Here is a 19,574-nt window from a genome sequence, read left to right as displayed (position 1 = left end):
AATGGAAAGCCAAGTGACATTCTCGCTTGTGTACCAATAACCGGGAAACCTTATGATTTGGTTCATTACCCTCAAAATTTTATCAATAATTCACGTCGAACCGACGCTGTTCAGAGTGTGAACAGTGTCACATTGACCGTCAAAGACAAAACTGGCAGTAAGTTTGACTTTGTTGGAGCTCCGCTGCATTTTGAATTAGAATTAAATTAATATTTTTTTATTGTATACGACCATGTCATCTGCTAATGTTCTCCCGAGTGCACCTGCTTATGGTGATCGCGAAGAAACACAACTTTATCCAAGCCTACCAACAAATGCCGAGAATTTTCGGCTGACTGAAATAAGTAAAATTGAAAAAGAAATATCCGCTGAAGCTGAGCATTACAGGCTTGTGTTAAAAAAATATAAAAAAGTCCGGAAAGTTATTCACTATTCCGTGGTCTGTCTTGGCGCCGTGACGGCAGCTCTGTCTTCTGGAGCTGTTGCGACTTCACTTACTGGTGTTGGAATTGTTATCGGCGTTCCTGTTGCAGCAGTAGCAGGTATATCTGGCGCAGCTTCCACTGGCCTGTCAGTTATCAACAAAAAGCTTGAACGTAAAGTTAATAAGCACTCAAGAATCCTCGCTCTGGCTGTTGCAAAACATGACTCAATAAACAGCTCTGTCTCACAAGCTCTGAATGATAATCTTGTTTCTGACAAAGAGTTTCAACTGATCTTACGAGAAATGCAGAAATATCGTCAACTTAAAGAGACTTTACGTTCAAGCTTTGCACACAAACAAACAAATTCACAGCCAGACATCGAAAAAATACGACAAGAGATCATAAAAGCAGAAAGACAAAAAATGAAAAAAAAACTTCTCGAAAGCACCACCGACATTTCGAAATAAAATTTCAGTCCAATAGAACATTTTTTCATTTAATGAAAGAATGATTGTCTGCGCTCATCTTGTCGTTTACTTTGTGATGGAAGCATTGTCGTTCGAGTTGCAAAAAAATGTTCGAGACATCACAAGAGAGGTTGTTGTTTGCCTGAACGAGGCAAAATAAAAGGTTAAAGCGTGCTTAAAGTGACTTTCAGCCGAGTCGAAATCAGAAAAAAAATAAACACTTGATTTAATCCCCACAGTCAAGGGCTTGTCTGAACAATGCATGCAAATTTTTTTTGTGTGTGGGTGAATGTCCCACAGCGTCAGACTTATGCAAATCAACAGCTTTTTAATAATATAATAAGCAATCAATAAACATTACAAGTGTGTTAAGTAAAATAATTTTATTCAGTTGCTAAGTTAAATGTTCGTTGACAACGGCGGACATCTATGGCCGCGGTATCCAAGGTAAATTGTTCGTTGACAACGGCGGACATTCATGGCCACGGTATCCAAGGTAAATTGTTCCTTGACAACGGCGGACATCTATGGTCACGGTATCCAAGGTAAATTGTTCCTTGACAACGGCGGACATCTATGGCCACGGTATCCAAGGTAAATTATTCCTTGACAACGGCGGAATATTTAAGGTTGAGAACTTGGCTGATTTTGTCAATTCGGGTTACAGCGTAACCCATTTGAAATTTCAAAGTGATGACGTTTTGAGGCCTGTGACTAAAATAATTTTGTCAATTCAGGTTACGGCGTAACCGATTGCATTCCAAAGTGATGACGTGTTTTGGCTTGTAACTTGGCAAATTTTGGTCAAGTTTGGCAAACGCTTTAGTTGTATTAGGCTATCGTTTGACATCTACAAATGATTCATGTCGATAAACTGAGTTAAATCTTCTTAATTTTGATCGAAAAATGTTTGAAAAAACGTCTACAAGCATCCGATATACTTAACCTTGCGACCAAACTTCACGACCAAGCATCTGATTGTTGTCCGTAATTGCTTAGGTTTCGCGAAGCGAAGGCACGAATAGCTGATGTAAAATATTATAATCAGATCCTAGTTTGTCGTTTCCAAATGATTCATGTCCGTAAGCTGCGTCTTTGCTTCTTTTTTCGATTAAAAAGGTTTGATAAACGTCTCCATACATCGGCCATAATTGTTTGTGTAATACAAAAAAGCTTATGTGAATAATATATAGTTATAATTTTAACGGTGATTGGTCACAAAAGACGTCATTACATCGGGAAATAACCTATTAACTAAAAATAGTAATGACGCCTGGTGAATAATATGATCTTATATTGATGATCTATCTTATATTGATGATATATTGGTGATCTTATATTGTTCTTTTATGTGCTAGAAAGTTCTTAGCTCAATATTTCACGGTATATTTACATGTTAGTCAAATTAAATATTGTTGTTGAATAAATCATAGCTCTCAAAACACACATACAAAGAGTTTGAGTTGTTTTCCGGCTAAAAATATTCAAAATGGAAAAAAAACAATAAGATTACGTCAAGGGGGTTTCCCACGCAATTGGCACAGGGTAAACAATGACTTCCTGTGTTACTCGATAATTTATGCACTCACCGGAGCGTGCAAGTTTTGTTTAGCTTGTCAAAACGTTTGCGACAACACTGCTGTCTAGTTTTTTTAATTTTTCAATCAGCTCGTCTGTTAAAAAGATTGTTATTTGTTTTTCATTTTCTTTAGTTTTTTTGTATGTTGTAAACGCTTTTCCACGAGATCTTTTCAAGTTTTTCTTTACATTCAAGTTAATTTCTCCAGTTCTCCCTCTTCCCATCTTCGTTTACTCAATAAGAGCATTTGTTCAATAGGAATTATTTCTGGCACAGCAATTAAAGGTTGGTTGTAATTTAATACAATGGCGCCATACAACGATTGGTACACTGTCGGGTCCGGCGAATCTGCTTCAGGAAGTTAGGAATGTGAAAGCCACTCACATTTTCCTCCTTTTTTTTACCATTTCCACGCCTGCTTTCCCGATTTTTTTGTTAGTTTTAACCATGCTTTGGTTAACGATTTCAGCTTTCTCTCCCTTAAGTTTTCTGGTATTTTTTCCAGATTGTAGACCAAGTCGTATACTTCTGCTTGCCTTGAAAAGAATTTTGTGTAATCCTTGAGGGGGGTCTGTATCCAGTTTTTGGGAAGCGTGAGTGTTATTGGAATAAATTCTTTCTTTTTTATGGTTTCACTTTTGCCAAATACTTCTGGCCTTTTTACTTTTAACCCCACTTGGCAATCAAAATAATCTTTTAGGCCGACATCAAACTTGTTTTGATTTGCTTTGTTTGGTTTTAATTTTTTTTCTTGTTTTGCAATAAAATTGGACGATGTTAAAAACATGTTCATAATTAGTTCTACTGTTTTTATACTATTTCGTATGTCACGTAGTGTAATTTCTCGTTTTTCCCTTATTTCGGCGTTTTCTTCGCCTGTTTCTTTGTAAAACTTTCTTGTTCTTGGGCATCTTGGTAACGGCTGTCCTTGGTAAAGTGTGAATCTCTCTCTGGGTGGCTCCTCTCGCTCTCTCTCTCGCTCCATTTACCTAGTGGTGCTATTTGTTCAATTGAAAAATAATTGTGGCACATAGGTAGAGCTCTCTATTTTTTTTGCGTAAAAAACTTATTAAACGTCTTTTTTTGCAACTCGTTTCGCGAGGGGGGTAAGAAAGGCGTCTTGCGTTCCGCACACACATGTAAATTAGGAGTTGTGGACACAAATTGTGACAAGGAGCGAGGCGAGCCTGGGCGAGCCGAGCGAGTTGTCACGGTTTGTGCCACAACTCCTAATTTACATGTGTGTTTGAAGCCTTAAAACAAGAATGTCCATTCCATCTGGCCGCCAGCTTTTGATTATTGGACGTTTTGCAGAGTATTTGCTCGCTGCTGGCGCTTCAGAGTGGTGCTAACCTGCCGTCACGTTGACACGAGCTGAATATTGAAATTGTGATGTTGAGAGCGTTTGGGACTTATAAATTCACGGGAAAAGCCTGAACTTTCCTACATCATTGATTTAATTGTTCGACCCGACCTTATTCGACGTGAGCGTTAGAGGCTTCAGTGAAAAGATGTTTTGAAAGCTTACAGTGCCTGGTTCGCCGTGCCGTCCGCTTTTTCCATCAAGATTTACACTCGCAAACGACATCGACAAGTTTGCCGAATTCTTTATTCTTCAGGTATGTCACTGACTTCTCTCCCTTTTCCGCTGAACAAAACCTATATCATGTCTTCAAGTCGCTTTGCGTTTTAATTTTTGTATTTATAGCTGGTTGTTGTGGCAAATAAAATTCACGAAACTCGTTAACATTTGTTGTTTAATTAGTTTGTTCTCGTTCGCTTGAAGACCTATTTCTTTGTAATCAGACTCTCTTTCGCTAGAAACAGGCAGAAAATATTTGTGTTGTTTCGGAAAATGGTTCCATAGCTAAAGTTTACGACGGAAAAGCTTTTTTTTTAAAGCGTCGACAGAACTGAAAAGTTTTTTCGCTTGCGGGAACAGCGGGCGATCCCGAGCGGTCAAGATGGCTCCATCTTGACCGCTCGGGTAGCCAATCAGAGCACGGGATTCGTTTCATCTTGACCGCTCACGGAGCTAGTCATATAATAATAATTAAGATTAAAGGTTTTTAGGGTAACTTCACGTTTGGAGATTCTTCCCATGCATAGACATATTGTTTAATTAATAGGTTTAATAAATAAAGAGAAGATCCTCGCAGTTATGAACACAACTTAAGCAGTAGCGAAAAGAAAGCCTGGAAAAATCAGGGTTGCCGGGACTCGAACCCTGACCTCTGCGATACCGGTGCAGCGCTCTAACCAGTTGCGCTAACAAGCCAACTGGGAGCTGGTCATTTGACTTGTTCGTAATATACCCGGAGAAGATGAAGATGAAATTATAAATATATGAAATTATATATTTGAACTGCGGATGAAGAATAAATGAAGAGAAGATCCTCGCAGTTATGAACACAACTTAAGCAGTTGCGAAAAGAAAGCCTGGGAAAATCAGGCTTGCCGGGACTCGAACCCTGTCCTCTGCGATATTGGTGCAGCGCTCTAACCAATTGAGCTAACAAGCCAATATAGGTTTAAGCTTGCAACATTTAAATTAAAAATGTAAATTACTTATGACATATTCACTTAATAATGAACGAAGATTTTGAGGCCATGTAGATCATGTTTTCGTTGACTTAAAGGTGATTAGCTCGATACAACTCGTTTAAAATTATGTTCACGTTTGGCCATCTGTATCGCTGTTTTGTTTACCTGTCTACCTAACATTTTTAGATGTTTCCTATTGTTTCAATAGCTTGTTCGAGATTTAGTATAATATTCAAACCCTCCTGTAGGTCACATACAACCTAAACAGAAACCCATAAGGGTTGAAACGTGTAACGCGCGTTCACAGCGTTTGAATATTTAGTTTTGAAACACGAAGCGTTTGTACGCGAATGCTTTGCACACGTAATGGGACACGCAACAGCATTTTCGGTTTTTCGGTGAGTTACTTAAATTCCGACCTAAATGCCGTAATTTTTTTACAGGAACTAAAGAAATTCGTTAGGTGTATCCAAGCGAAGTTTTACAGGCTTCTTAACGACGCTAAAACAGGAGAATTTGACCAAATTGAATTTTATTTAACCAAGCTTGTTTATACGCCATCGAGCGCGAGCTAGCGCGCGCTGAATTTAATCCAAATATTGCAATTTTGATTGGTTATTTTTTACGCCTGATTTTCCAAATATGGAATGTTCAAACGCTTTGTACCATGCGAATCATATGGTGGATTTCCACTGACGCGTAACTTTTTACGTGCGTGAAAAAAATAGAGACAATGTATGAAAGGCTTGCGTAAACGTGTACGCAAGCCGTTCATACATTGTCTCTAAATATTTTTACGTACGTAAAAAAATACGCGTCAGTGGAAATCCACCAATAGGGAGTTACACGTTTCAACCCTTATGTGTTTCTGACCTAAAGTAATATAATCCCTGTACCCATTTCTCCGAGATGAGATAAGAAGACGCAGTGCTGTTGTTGTCTATGTTCATGAGTTTTCTATGAAAACGTGTTCATATTGTTCAACTGTTTATACTTCAACTCATCAAACGAGAAAAAAAAAAAAACAGCAACAGCAGCAACAAAAACAAAAACAACAACGGTTTATTTACTTTTTTCTTATTGTTAGGCTCCAGCGTTGCAGTTATGATGGTACTGGCTTTTGCTTGTGGAGGCTGTCTCGCAGGAACAGTCTTGATTCTGGCCAGGAAATCACGTGATACGTCGGCTCGGTACATTCGTCTGACCGGTGCCGAATAATGATAACGCAGTGAGCTTATGCCAACTGTGATTTTCATTGATAACATGTTTTATCTTTGAGAGATAAAACATGCAATTAATGAAAATGCTTGCACGAGAATACCGATTTGTCAAAACCAAGGTTATTCCAACTTAAACAATTTAGTTTCCTAGAAAGTGCACTTTTTCACTCTTTGATTCAGTAATCATTGCATTCCTTTATAAAAATTATTTGATTTTCACTGATCTTAACCTTCTTACAAGTCTCAGAACAAAAGGATGTAATGCTTTTATTAAGACAAACCTTAGGAATGAACAAGACAATAAATCGTCAAACCTTAAATTTAACCTTGTAAACAAAGTTGGATAACTTCATTTTTCTTGATAAGGGTTAAGACGCTGGGGCTGTTTTAATGTTAAGGGGGTAAATATGAAGTAAAATAGTTTAAGAAGATGAAGGAAGATGATGAGAGAATGAAACGATTTTGAGAGTTAACACTGAAAAACAGCTCTATAACTTTCATGAAGGCCGAATGAACAGCACTCATTACTCAGGATTATATTCCAGAAGTATTTTCCATATCGTTACATTTTTAGACCAACAAGAGGTGAGAACGCCTGTCATTAAGAGCCTTGATAAGTTGTCACAACTACATCAATGTACATGTGACGATCAATGAGGACAATTGATAATGTTAGTTCCGGAATTGAAATCGTTAAAATAATATAAGTTGTCATTTAATGTGAACTAGGAATAAAATGTGGGTACAACTCGCTTGCTAATAAAAACGATAAAATAAGTTTCAGTGTGTGTTTGATATTTGGGTTCTTCTGTTCGATAATAACAGGAGCTATACTGACACATTATTGACCGAATTTGGTCAGTCAGTGAAAAACAATTAGCAGGTTATTTTTCCACGTTGTGTACAGCATTCCGTTATAAAACAATGAGACGTTTCGTGCAGCAACTTCATCTTAGTAGGCCCGGTTCAAACGTCGAACTTTTCATGACCCGAACTTAATTATTCAAACGTCGAACTGTTCATGTGCCGAACTCATTCTGCGAACAGAGGAAAACAATGACACTAATGACTTCTCCAGTTGCGCACTAAATGCAAGGAATAAAAACACTGTTTAATAGAAGAGCATATCGCTTTGTGGTTTCAAATGAAACAAAAACAGTAGTTTTTGAAGTACAGTCGCCAGGTTTTAGTTAAATTCCGTCAGTATCGATCAAAATTTAACTGCTACCTTTTGCTTCTAGCTTGTTTTAGTTTCCTTTTATTAAGAAGATATATTTAAAAGCAAAAGTCGAAACTGGATGCGAATGCAATCCGATAATACAGAGTTTGAACGTTGGAAAGCCCGCAATCTTGATTATTTAGCGATCCAGAGCGTTTCATCGCGCCAAATGTTATGCATGGCCGCTTTTATGACAGCTCACTCTCCAATCACAAACCTTCTTATATTCACAAATGCATTAGCGTAATTTATGCATTACGTTCGTACATGAAAAGTTCGACGTTTGAATCGGAGTCGCTCCGCAGTTGCTCCACAGTCGATCTGACCGACTGGCCATGTCGAACTTAATTTTTGGGTCGACCCAAATTACATCTGTCGAACTTAATTGATTCAAACGTCGATCTCTTCATGTACTTAATTGCGGCTATTAGGTTCGGTACATGAGAAGTTCGACGTTTGAACCGGGCCTTAGTCCAGTCCCTGGACTCTCTCTCTCTCTCTCTCTCTTCCGCGCCGCGCGGCCTTTCGAGGCCTTTATAGGGGTTGAACGCAGGCGCGAGAAGTAAGTAAGTAGGCAAGCAAGCAGGCAACAAGTAAGGATTCTTATTTTACCAGGGTCACGGTAGTCCAGTCCGCAATGAGGCTGGTGTCCACAGGGGTCCTGGGACTATAAACTTGGGACGAAGAGAACAGAGAGTCTAGGATAGCTTGCGTGCGCATGCTGAATGATTACACAACTTATACTAGTTTCATCGTTTTTATAGTCTATTTTAATTATTGTCGTGCGCTTTTTACATGAGCCTCTGGCTCGGATAAAGAGGGCAACCTAATTCATTCGTGCCATGACATTAATAAATTGATTGATTGATTTTTTTTTAAAGTTTAGTGAATAGTTATGTATGATTATAATAAACCGCCTGATCCCAACAGTGGCTCAAGAGTCTGTTTCTGTGTTTAGTGTGTCACTTTTTTATTGTGTAACTATACTTGTGTCAATTTTGACTAACTCTGTATCTTTATAATAAAAACGGTCAATAAGGATTGAAAACTTTGCCCTTCAAGTTAATAACACACAAAATCTTTCTTTTATCTCCAGTCGCAACTGAGCACAAATGCACCATATTGGCCGTAAAATAAAAAACCCGAGAGGCTGGAATTACATGATGCTTATATGAAAACAGCCGAAATGCCGACGAGCCATGGCCTCCTAAACTAAATTAAAACATAAAATATAAAGAAAAACTATATAAAACAAGTTATTTCTGAGACTCTGAATACATAACAATAAAAGAAGTTCAGTCCAAAAATGGATCTTAATTGAAATCTTATTGTGAGAAAAGTTTAAACGGTTGATCTTTAAAGCGATTGATTGGTTTCAGCGCCCTCTTATATGTTACTTGCATGTAACTATGGCAACCGGTAGATTACAATGATATTACAGACGTAGCCTTTAAATCTGAAAGACCGTTTAAGTGCGACCGAAAGCCTTAGATAAGATTCTTTGCCATATTGGATTTCAACTGGAATTTATCGTCCGCCACCATTTTGGATTTCATGAAGTCACATGCCTTTTTTTTTTTGCTTTTACACAGCAAAAGAGCGTTTCACTGCTTGCTAATAAAGGAGCAACCATATAACGTCGTCCAAAATAGCGGCTGAGAAATTTAAATCCCGAAATAACAGAAACTCGTATTCCCTTTTTCCGTGTATCTTAAGTTTTCTAAGCTAAATGCACACTTTATTATAACAATGTGGAACGCCGTCAGCGACACTGGAATCGAAACAACAGTCCTTATCGGTACATTGCTGTGGAGTTATACCATAAAAACCACAGTCAGTCCGGGAACCTTGGTCAACGTCGCAGCTACCTAGGACAAACAACATCATTGTAATACATTATTAGTAAAAGTAGCGTTTCACACGGGGACGCAAGTAACAAAATACATTTTAGCATGTGCCTGCAAAGGAAACTTTCCTACACCGCCAGGTCGTTCATTCCGTGTCACAGACGGATTGCAAACATGTAACCTGGAATAAGGCAAACAATTATCTTGTCCGCGGGAGAAACCAAAATTATTATTTTATCAGTGATAAAAACGAACTGGTCAATGTGTCACACTTTATTTTGAAAATTAAAAATTCTAGCATGTGTTAAAGATGTAACAATGGGCTGACACAAATAAAAATATTATAGGGCTAAGGTTTCTAACTTTTTTCAGGATGCTAAGTCTGCAAGTTTTAGGGGGGAGAAACTCCAGCTTGTGAATTAAAAGAATGGACAACCAGGTTTAATCGAAGTCCGCAACGCCCTTTTGACATAATAGCTCTCATTATTTGAAAATTCAAAATCGCAATGGCTATAACAAGAACGCTATACATGCATAACATCTTAATTGCTTTTACTTGAGCAGCAGCTTTGAGTGTTGCAATTCTCCTGTTCAGAACTCGGTCCCAGCACAGAGCAGTCATTGCCTCCATACTGGGGTGGTGGACTGGTGCACGTGCGTGACCTGGAACGAGATCCACCGCCACATTGGACACTACAAGCACCCCACGATCCCCAAGAACTGTATCCACCGTGTACTACAAAAGCAAAGGCAGTTGGTGTTAATATAGCAAAGACTAACCTGCTTACTTGCATAGGGTTTGCCTTTCTAGGGTATAGCAGTGATTTAGACCAAAACCTTTCAGGCCACAAGCAAGGATGGCGGAGGATTAGAAGGTGGCGAAAACCAGAAAGCCGTAAAAAACGGATGAAAAAGAAGCAAGGGTAAAAATTCGAAATGGTTCATCCAAAAAAATAAATAAATAAACAAATAAAATAAAAAGTGCCTTACGCGCATGAGCCAAAGTAAATTATTGCACATTTTAACATGGAATATTCATCAAAATATTGCTTTAGTGTTAAAAAAATTTCTTTTTAAGCAACGATTAAGGAAATGTAGCATCGTGGCACCGAAAAAACACTGTAACGGTAAAAAAAACTCGCTTTTCATTTTTAGACGATTCAGCATGTTTAGCACAAAAAGGGTTAAAAAAATAATTAGGATTTTGTAAGACACTAGTGCTATTTAAACCTCTTGAGATATTACTTTGTTGTTGATTTGACGATTTATTTTATCTGCTCCAGAAGTAGATTTAAGGAGCCCTTCCAGAGTACTACTCCTATATTTCCCTCGACTGCTGAAAATATAAGGTTCGAAGACTGGGCGACCTCCACCACCCCAGCAATTATGAAGGAAGAAAGGGCCCATGGTGCATGCCGCGCATGGTGTGAAAATACCAAGCTTAATTGCTTTTGAAATTAAGAGTTGGCTTGTAAATACAATACAAAAAAACTAATAAAGACATCCATTTGCATGACCTTTTTCCATCAACCGTCAATTTGAATGCGCCAGTTTACAAATTGACAATTTCAAGGAAAATTTCTCAAAGACTTCACAGACTTCAGTCAACAGCGGCACCATTTTGAAGGGGCTTTGTCACGTATTTTAGCAGATTTTTGAAGAACAACAATTTGAAATGTGTTGTGGAAAACCTTAAAAAATGATCCACTTTTATTAACAATTGCTGTATTAGGGCACTGAAACTGTTAACAAGCGTCTGCAGATGGCTAAGATGGAAATGGATTGCAACTTGAAAAATTGAGGCTAAACTTTTCAACTAGTTTCCGTGCGTCTTCAAAAATCGATATTTGTAGCCGTAGTTTGATTTTCAACCACAAGTTAAAGTTATATCTTCCTTTAAGTTTTCAAAGATAATCATGTTTTTCATAGGTTAAGTTGCCTATCACTAATTTGAGAATAGTTAAGACCAAAAAATTGTGAAATAGCAGTATCTAGTCTTGGTGTAGCGTAAACATTTGGATTCCACAAAAAACGTATACGCCACAGCTTTGAAAATATTCAATTTTCCATCTTACTTGGACAGTTGTTGGTGTTGCAATCCTCCTGTTCAGAACTCGGTCCCAGCACAGAGCAGTCATTGCCTCCATACTGGGGTGGTGGGTTGGTACACGTGCGTGACCTGGAACGAGATCCACCGCCACATTGGACACTACAAGCGCTCCACGATCCCCAAGAACTGTATCCACCGTGTACTGTGAAAACAAAGGCGGTTGCATCAGAAAAAGCAATGCCTTTATGGCTTACTTGCGTAGATAGCGAAAATAATAAACAAAAACCTGCAGGTGCTGTATCGTCGCATGCGAGTTATCAGATTTGACATTTCCAGGCCTTTGTTTTCAATCTTTTTTGGTTGCTTTTAAAAGTACTAAGCAAAATTGCTTTTCAAATTATAAAGTTGGCTTCTTAGGAGTTTGGGTGAGCGAAGCGCGCAAGCTTGTGCAAGACGAGATTTCTCTACAGCAGTAAGCGAAAATGTATGGGAAAGCAAAAAATATAAAAGGAGAAAAATGAACAGGATTCTGACCGAGAACCCGCCGGCCGAGTGTTTCGGTCAGAAAAGAATTCCCTTATGTTGCTTTACAAACCAAAAAGGAAGGACTCGATGCATTTTTTTCCTGCGAGTCATTTTTTTACTTCTGTTCGCTATAACAATGCATAAATTAGCGCGGGAATCATTCGGGCAATATATACTTTAAGAATATTAGACCCGCATCCGGTTGGTTTATTTTAGTTATTGGCCCACTACATACTTTTGTTACAACATGTATTCTAAAAGAAAGGTGTTAGCCGCAGTTTTGAAAACATTTATTTTTTTTCTTACTTGGACACTTGTTGGTGTTACAACTTTCACTCTCAGAACTCGGTCCCAGTGAAGAACAGTCATTACCACCATGTTGCGGAGAAGGATTGGTGCAGGTGCGATACCTGTAACGCACTCCGCCACCGCATGTCACAGTGCAGGATTGCCACTGACCCCAAGAACTGTAGCCACCGTGAACTAAGGAAAATAATATTAAGCCAACACTTTCAGTGCCTGTGCCATCATAGGACAAATTCTTTGCGATGCAAACACGGGAGGATAATACGATCGTGCAATAACTTTTTAACAGAAATAGCGAGAATGCTGTTTGATATTTTTAACATACCTGCCTCACAACGGACCCCACCGTACCCTGAAAGACAGCTGCAGACAAATCTGTTCACCAGGTCACTGCATGAGCCGCCATTTAAACATGGATCACTGGCGCATTCATCAATATCTGAAGGAGTAATAATTTACAGACACCAAGTTGGTTAAAACGCAAAAAACCCTTTTGTATTAGTATCTCAGTAATTGGTCATTTTAAAGATCTTGTTGTAGTGTTTCTATTGTAAGTTCTCAGTCACATGATCTCGTGTGTATTATGGGATGGGTATGGATAGCATGAGGTAGGCGAAAAGGAAGCAGGGAGAAATGTTGTTGTTGTTTTTATATGTCTAAGCTCTTCGGTCTGCTTGGGCCCGAACTACCACACTTCGTACCTCTCCTTAACTGTCTCGTTTTGACCTGTATCGTGGCGAAAAACGTTTCTTGTATGAAAATATCTCAATGGCTTTTTAACAACCTAAGTGTTTTATGTGGGTTTCACGTGGGAATTTCTCTTCTGTAAAGTAACTCTGCGATTTTTTTACATGATAATCTTTTATTAGGAATCCATCATTCACTCTTGGTTTTCCAACACATTTTTTGGGCTAATTTCAATCATCTAATATTAATCTAATATTAATCTAATCGCATATTACCTAATCATACTATAAGGGCTAAAGTTCTCGTCTTGTGGTCGTACCTGCCTAAAGAACAGAACACGTGCCCTGGCCTATCCTGTTCCAGGCTCTCGGTAGTTAAAGGGAAAAGCGTTATTCCCTCTCCCATAACTACCGAGAGCCTGGAACAGGCTAGCCCTGGCCAGGGTTTGAATTCGGACCTCTTGGCGGGCGCTTTTAGGCCACTGAGCATTCCTTATTAGATATGATATTATTAGGTTTACGCAGTTACTTACAACTGACCTATTTCACAATGCACTCCTTCGTATCCAGGAACGCACCAACACTGATATTTGTCTTCTTCATAGTTTGCCAAGCATCGTCCGCCATTTTGACATGGATAACTGGAACACGGAGTCTTAAAATATTTCGAATAGTGAAAATTAGCAAAAATTAGAAAATTATCTTTGCAAAGGCTACTAAAACTGGTAATGTGGGGTGAGTAAACAGTCTGTTGTCAGAGGAGAAACAGTAGAGCATAGATTTCTCGAATCCTTGTCGGTTTCTCGAACCAGTTTTTATTTCCCTTGGACAGTATTGCGCTGTAATTTTACTCCTGATTTCTCAACCCTCCCGATTTCTCGAAGCATTTTTCGTTTTCCCTGGGGGAAAACGAAAAATGAAGAAAACGAAAAACGAAAAATGTAGAAAACTTGCATGTGAAGGATCAAACAATTTAAATTTTAAAACGTGAACATACTGTTTCAAAATATAACATTTAGGGTACGTAATTCGAAAGCGGTTTCAGCTTTCAAGAAGTATAAATATTTAATTTATCATCTCAACTGGCCTCAACAAGTATGCAGATAATTGTAATAAGGATAACCTGGCAACCATAAACTGAATGAAAGACTGATTTAACTGATCTACAGGGCTTAACCATATATATATCTTAAAAAAGAAAAACTGTTTCTGTAAGTTTTTTTTTAGGAGGAGGGGTGGGGGGGGGGGGGGGATGGCTTCCAGGGAAAATAATATGTTTTCTAAGAGATGCAAAACATTTAACTTAAATCAATTTACAAAAAAAATGTCCCGCATGCTGGTGGCGCTATTCAAATATGAACTAAAGGTGCTGAAAATTCAATTAAGAAGAAGTGTCATGCAATGTTTTCTAGTTTCTAAATTTCGCACAATCGTGGAATCAAAAAGGGTCAAAACTTCGACCTAATAATCATACTGAGATGGTTAAAAACATTGGACAGGTGTTTAATAAGCCATAGCATGTTGTCGTGAGGGAACCGTTAAAACTACTAGGGGAAGTTTATAGTGTCAGTGTTGCATTAGTATCCGAAAAGCTAGAAAATTGCTTGGTTTTTCGTAACGTTCTAACTGATAATGCAAGTCAAGTGATGTAAAACAAAAAGAAACACCAATAAAACTTAAACATGTTTACCTTAATACTAAAGTGATGAAATCCATCATTAGCGCCAAACTTGTCTGATTTTGCATAAATATCAGATGGCAGCAGCTCACATGTTAGTTTGCCGAGCACGTCAGCCTTCGACGCCAAGTTGAACGAAAAACATGGTTTCGTGTGAGCACATTCTTGCGCACATTCCTGCCGACTCTGCAATGCTGTGCTTTTAATGGGAGATACATCTAAACGGTGATGCTGGTGGCTCTTAAAGAAGGCGTAAAATACGCCCATTTCTTGATCTCTCCTTAAACTTTTTGCTCTTTGAACATTGAAGATTTGTTGTCCTATAACACTTGGAAAAAAAACCGTCATCGCCAAAAAAATATAGCTTAGCATTTCGCAAAACGTGCGGTGTGCCGACTTGTTTTGAAGTTGAGGAAGTTATATATCTCTTTATTGGCAGCATCCCATTAAGTATTATTTACAAGCACGTGCTTACAAGCACGTATTTGTCGTCGATTGTTAATTATTTATAACTCATCACCGGCTTTATTATTTAGCTGGTGGTTGCATTTTCTTGCATTAAGCAGGGGGAAATGACTTTATAGATTCTTAACTTAAGTTTACTCGATTTGGCAAAGGTACGTCGTTAGTTTATGCAATAAATTTATAATATCGTGAAAAACTAAAATTCGAACGCTACTGAAACTTCTCTGTTGCGTTTTCAACCTTTACTTATTCATCAGAACTTTAATTATTTAAGGAGTTATGATATGCATAAAACTGAACCTAAAATTAAAGTTTTGTAAGTATCGTTAATAGTTTAAGTATGTAAATATGTTTTTGTGTGTTGCAATGATTAATAAAAAAAATAGAAATAAAAATAAAATTTACATTTGCTCACATAGCTAACCTTTCCCTTCTAAAATAGAGCAGCGAAATTTTATTCAATGACACTGATGTGAAAACAAAAGAATACATATGAAAAAAAGCCTTTTTTAGCTAACCTTTCATTTTCACGCAAGGGTCACGAAAACATTTATCTGCAATTCCCTAATTTACGCTTTAATTGCTGCCCACTGTGACAGTATCAATAAAGCGCAAAAAGAAGGCTTTTATTTATTTAAATGTGTTTATTAAATTTTTCAGGTCCTTCGTGAAGGCTGTATCGGTGACCAAAACTGAAATGTTTCTTTTTCAAGCCGGTTCGTCTTTTTATTCGAGAACATAACAGAAACAATCAAAATATGTTTGCCTTTTCTGAAGTTTATTTGTTTTGTTTACAGTATGCCATCTCTGCAAATTCATTTTCCGAATTAATTATTCGTAGAAAACAATATAGCACGTTGCTGTTGTAGATACGTTGGAATATAACAACATCATACAATGAAAAATATGCTTTCAATTCGATCAGAGTTTATTTGTTTGGCTCCATTTTAGAAATTCTGTTACCTGAGGGTTTCTTTTTTCTTTTTCTTTTTTCGCTGTACTTTTCCGCTTTCATATTTTTTAATCCGAGGCCAACGCCACTACGCATGCTATAAAAGGCTATAGCAGGAAGTTATTCCTTTTTAAAACCTAAAAAGGGGAAAAAAGGAAAACAACGCTTCAAACTCGGGGAAAGTTGTTATTGTAACAACTGATGACCAAATTTTTATTTTAAAGCCTATTTTTTTCTGTTTTAGTGAGATTCTAGATTTTTATTTCATGTTACTAAAACGGGAAATTTGAACGGGGAACGGGGAACGGGGAACGGGGAACGGGGAACGGGGAATGGGGAATGAGGAATGATCATGGGGTATGGGAAATTGAAATAGGAAAAATGAAAATTGGAAATTAATTCAAAATAAAAATAATTGAAATTAAAAATAATTAAAAGTTCCCAATTGTAACTCAAAAATGAAACTCTTTCGTTTTCCGGGGATAAGAATGTAAGGATTATAGACAGAAAAAGTTAAAAGAATTTTTCCTCTTGATCGCACGAGGTCGAAGAATGAAACTGGTTGTTGAAATAAGACGCGTAACGGTTAAAGGCGTAATGGCGTAGCGAGAATTGGTGTCACGAGATGTTTTCGTTTCTTTTCTTTTTTTAATTTTTTTTACTATGAAATAAATTTAATTCTCCTTTTGCAGTTCAGTAGACATCGGTACCCAAATATATTTTATCTTTTTTTTATTTCCCACCTAATTAGCCTACGAACGCAGACGTATTCGACAGCCGAAAATGTGTTCGCAGGCTACCACCTTATAGGCTACAACATCGTTTATGGTTTATTCACATCACCTCTCGACATTATTACGTAAAACTTACGAGTTAGTATTTCAATCGAGGATTTCGTTAGTTTTTTTGTACCCTCTCCCCTGGCTCCTTCCTTCCCTCGTTCCATGGGTCACTTGATCCTTTGTTCTCTTGTTGCCTCTTCCCCTCTATTCCTCGTTCGCTCGATCCCTTGCTCTCTTGTTCCTTCTTTCCTTCGCTACCTCGTTCCATCGTTCGTTCCTACGTTCCCTCGTTCCCCAGTTCCTTCGTCCATGGTTTCGTTCCTACGTTTCTTTGCTCTATTGCTAGGCATGAATAGATTGTGCTAGTAAATTAAGGAAAAGTTGCTTCACAATATACCCAAAAGTTACTCTAAAGTTGCTCAAATATCAAAAAGTTGCCACCAAAATTTAGAAAAGTTGCTTGCTCTCTAGAGTCTAGAGTCGTTTTGTTTTAGATAAATACTCAAAACGTGTTTGTTTGTTTGTTGCCATTTAAACATTTTCATTAAATATTCTTACAATCATTAAACGAGGCCAAAAATTCACAGTTATACGAGAAACATAAATTCTTTGTTGTAATCAATATACTCTTTAGTAAACTCAACATAACTTCAATAATAAATAAAAGATAAAAAGATAAAAATAGAAAAAGATAAAATCCTTCGAAATGAAACGACCTTTTATGGATTGGATCGGTTATTTATCGATTTGTTGCTCAAAAGTTGCCAAGGAAGGCAAAAGTTGCCCTATGTTGCTCGTACCACAAAAAGTTGCTCAAAAGTTGCCGAGCACAATCTATTCATGCCTATCTATTGCACTCTTGTTCCCTCGCATTCTCGTCCCCATAGCCCTTTCGTTTCTCCTAGCCGGCTGGGCCTTGGCACGAGGAAACGAAGGGCTCTGGGGACACAGAATTTCCAGTCCTAGATTCTAGGACTTCGGGTCTTCGTGTATGCAGTCATGACGTTTCAAAAGAATGTATGAGAGAGTCGTTTGGTTTTCGACTTCCGTTTAGGAATTCTTTGTTCCAAACAGCCAATCAAAAAAATTCGAATTAATTCAAAAATCCTATGTCCCCGGAGCCCTCCGTTTTCTCGTGCCAAGCCGGCTAAGAGAAAGGAAAGGGCTATGGGGACGAGAATGGTTCCCTCGCTCCCTCGTTAATTCGTTCCTTCGTTCTATTTTTTCCTCATTCCCCTGTTACTTAGCTTTCACGTTCCCTTATTTCCTTGTTCTACCTCATTCCTAGTTCTAGTTGCTACTTCATTCGTTCGTTCTCTTATTTGTTTGATTTATCCCTACTATAAATTGCTAACCTTTTCGTTCGCTTACAATCTCATCCTCATAGCCATTTCGTTTCTCTTAGCCGGCTTGGCACGAGAAAACGGAGGGCTCTGGGGACATAGGATTTTTGAATTAATTCGAATTTTTTTTTATTGGCTGTTTGGAACATATAGATTACTTCATAGAAAGTGCGACGTACGGATTTTTATTCACGAGTTGCAAAACTTTGGAAAAACGAACGAGTGAGCGAAGCGAACGAGTGAGTTTTCCAAAGTTTTGCAACGAGTGAATAAAAAATCCGTACAAAGCACTTTCTATGCTGTAATTTGTTTATTATATATATAACGAGAATTCAACCATTGTAAACTTGACGCGATTTTTCTCGTAAGTTAATTCATAAACCTTTGTCATATTACAGTTGGACCGTAGAGGGAGGAAAAACAAAGCAGCAAAATGCACATCGCTTTCCAAGCGAAATCACTTTTAACCAAATTCGAAAAATTACTGCCAACAAAATCTCCTGAAAAAAAATTATTTAATTAAACACACTGCGTTACTTTTTGAAAGCAAAACTTTTGGTATCGCAACGAGTAAGAATCGCTACAAGCGAATCAACTAAACACGCAGGCGAATTTTGAGCAAAATTGTGATAACACAAGGAGTCGGTTAATTAAGCAATAATAGCGACGTAAATCCACATTCAGAAATACAATCTACTTTACCATGGTGTTTCCAAGAGTGCTTGAATATTTTTAGAAAGTCTGCGGATGCGTTGCAATTTGAAAAAAATTCTTGTCCGCCGGCTTCGCTTTCATTTATCGACACTTCGCTTGTCTCCGCTCCGCCTTTGAAGAATGATTTTTATCGTTATCATCTCATTACTGTATCCTTTCGGTTTTGCTTAGCGAGTATACTTTTTGCTTATCGTGTAGCCATGTTTTCCAAGCATAAACTGCCGTCGGGAGCAAACTTGCCGCTCGCTGTTCAACCTTGTTGGAAACCATTTGAGTTCGCGCGCTCTGATTGGTTGGGTCGTTCCACTCTAGATGCTGATTGGTTCTATTTTTCACATGTGAAGAAAGCTATACACGAAGCTGATTGGACGTATCGCTTTTCTCACATGTGAAATATAGCAAATATAGAAATCTATTTGCAAGGTTTATTGCCCAAAATTCTCGCTATATATGTAATAAAAAGAATTCCTAAACGGAAGTCGAAAACCAAACGACTTTCTCATACATTCCTTTGAAACGTCATGACTGCATACATGAAGACCGGAAGTCCTAGAATCTAGGACTGGAAATTCTGTGTCCCCAGAGTCCTTCGTTTCCTCGTGCCAAGGCCCAGCCGGCTATGAGAAACGAAAGGGCTATGGGGACGAGAATGGTTGTGCCGTTGTGGTCGTGTCCTATGTGGCGAACCGGTCCTATGACGTAATGTGATATCATGAGCCAATCATATCATGCGTTCTATCTAGTAACACGCAGCATAAGACTGGTAACTAAA

The 19,574-nt window shown here is 38.1% G+C and overlaps 2 protein-coding genes across 3 annotated transcripts in view; one reads left to right on the top strand and one right to left on the bottom strand.

The window, feature by feature from the left end:
- The window catches only part of LOC144633287 (uncharacterized), a 36,321-nt gene extending 29,931 nt beyond the window's left edge, over positions 1 to 6,390 (top strand). The window contains exon 10 of the mRNA XM_078492139.1: positions 6,103 to 6,390. Coding sequence (XP_078348265.1) covers positions 6,103 to 6,233 — 131 coding nt within the window. The 3' untranslated portion in view covers positions 6,234 to 6,390. The remainder of the gene's footprint in view (positions 1 to 6,102) is intronic.
- A 1,822-nt stretch (positions 6,391 to 8,212) lies between these two features.
- On the bottom strand, positions 8,213 to 14,961 carry LOC144632893 (thrombospondin-1-like). Of its 2 annotated transcripts, none has more exons than XM_078491649.1 (7): positions 14,559 to 14,961; positions 13,409 to 13,523; positions 12,508 to 12,621; positions 12,183 to 12,359; positions 11,377 to 11,553; positions 9,858 to 10,037; positions 8,213 to 9,322 (listed from the first exon to the last, which is right to left on the bottom strand). In XM_078491649.1, exons 1-7 carry the CDS (start codon positions 14,916 to 14,918, stop codon positions 9,180 to 9,182), a joined length of 1,266 nt encoding a protein of 421 aa, XP_078347775.1. In that variant the 5' UTR covers positions 14,919 to 14,961; the 3' UTR covers positions 8,213 to 9,179. The 2 variants fall into 2 exon arrangements, with proteins under 2 accessions (XP_078347775.1, XP_078347776.1); XM_078491650.1 differs by having other exon boundaries at positions 8,213 to 9,318.
- Between the last annotated feature and the right edge of the window lie 4,613 nt (positions 14,962 to 19,574).

Source organism: Oculina patagonica, chromosome 12 (assembly GCF_052425735.1).
Source record: "Oculina patagonica isolate OP01 chromosome 12, crgOcupat, whole genome shotgun sequence".
Taxonomy (NCBI): Eukaryota; Metazoa; Cnidaria; class Anthozoa; order Scleractinia; family Oculinidae; genus Oculina; species Oculina patagonica.
The sequence above is the reverse complement of the archived record's forward strand: the minus strand, read 5'-3'. Positions and strand labels throughout refer to the sequence as shown.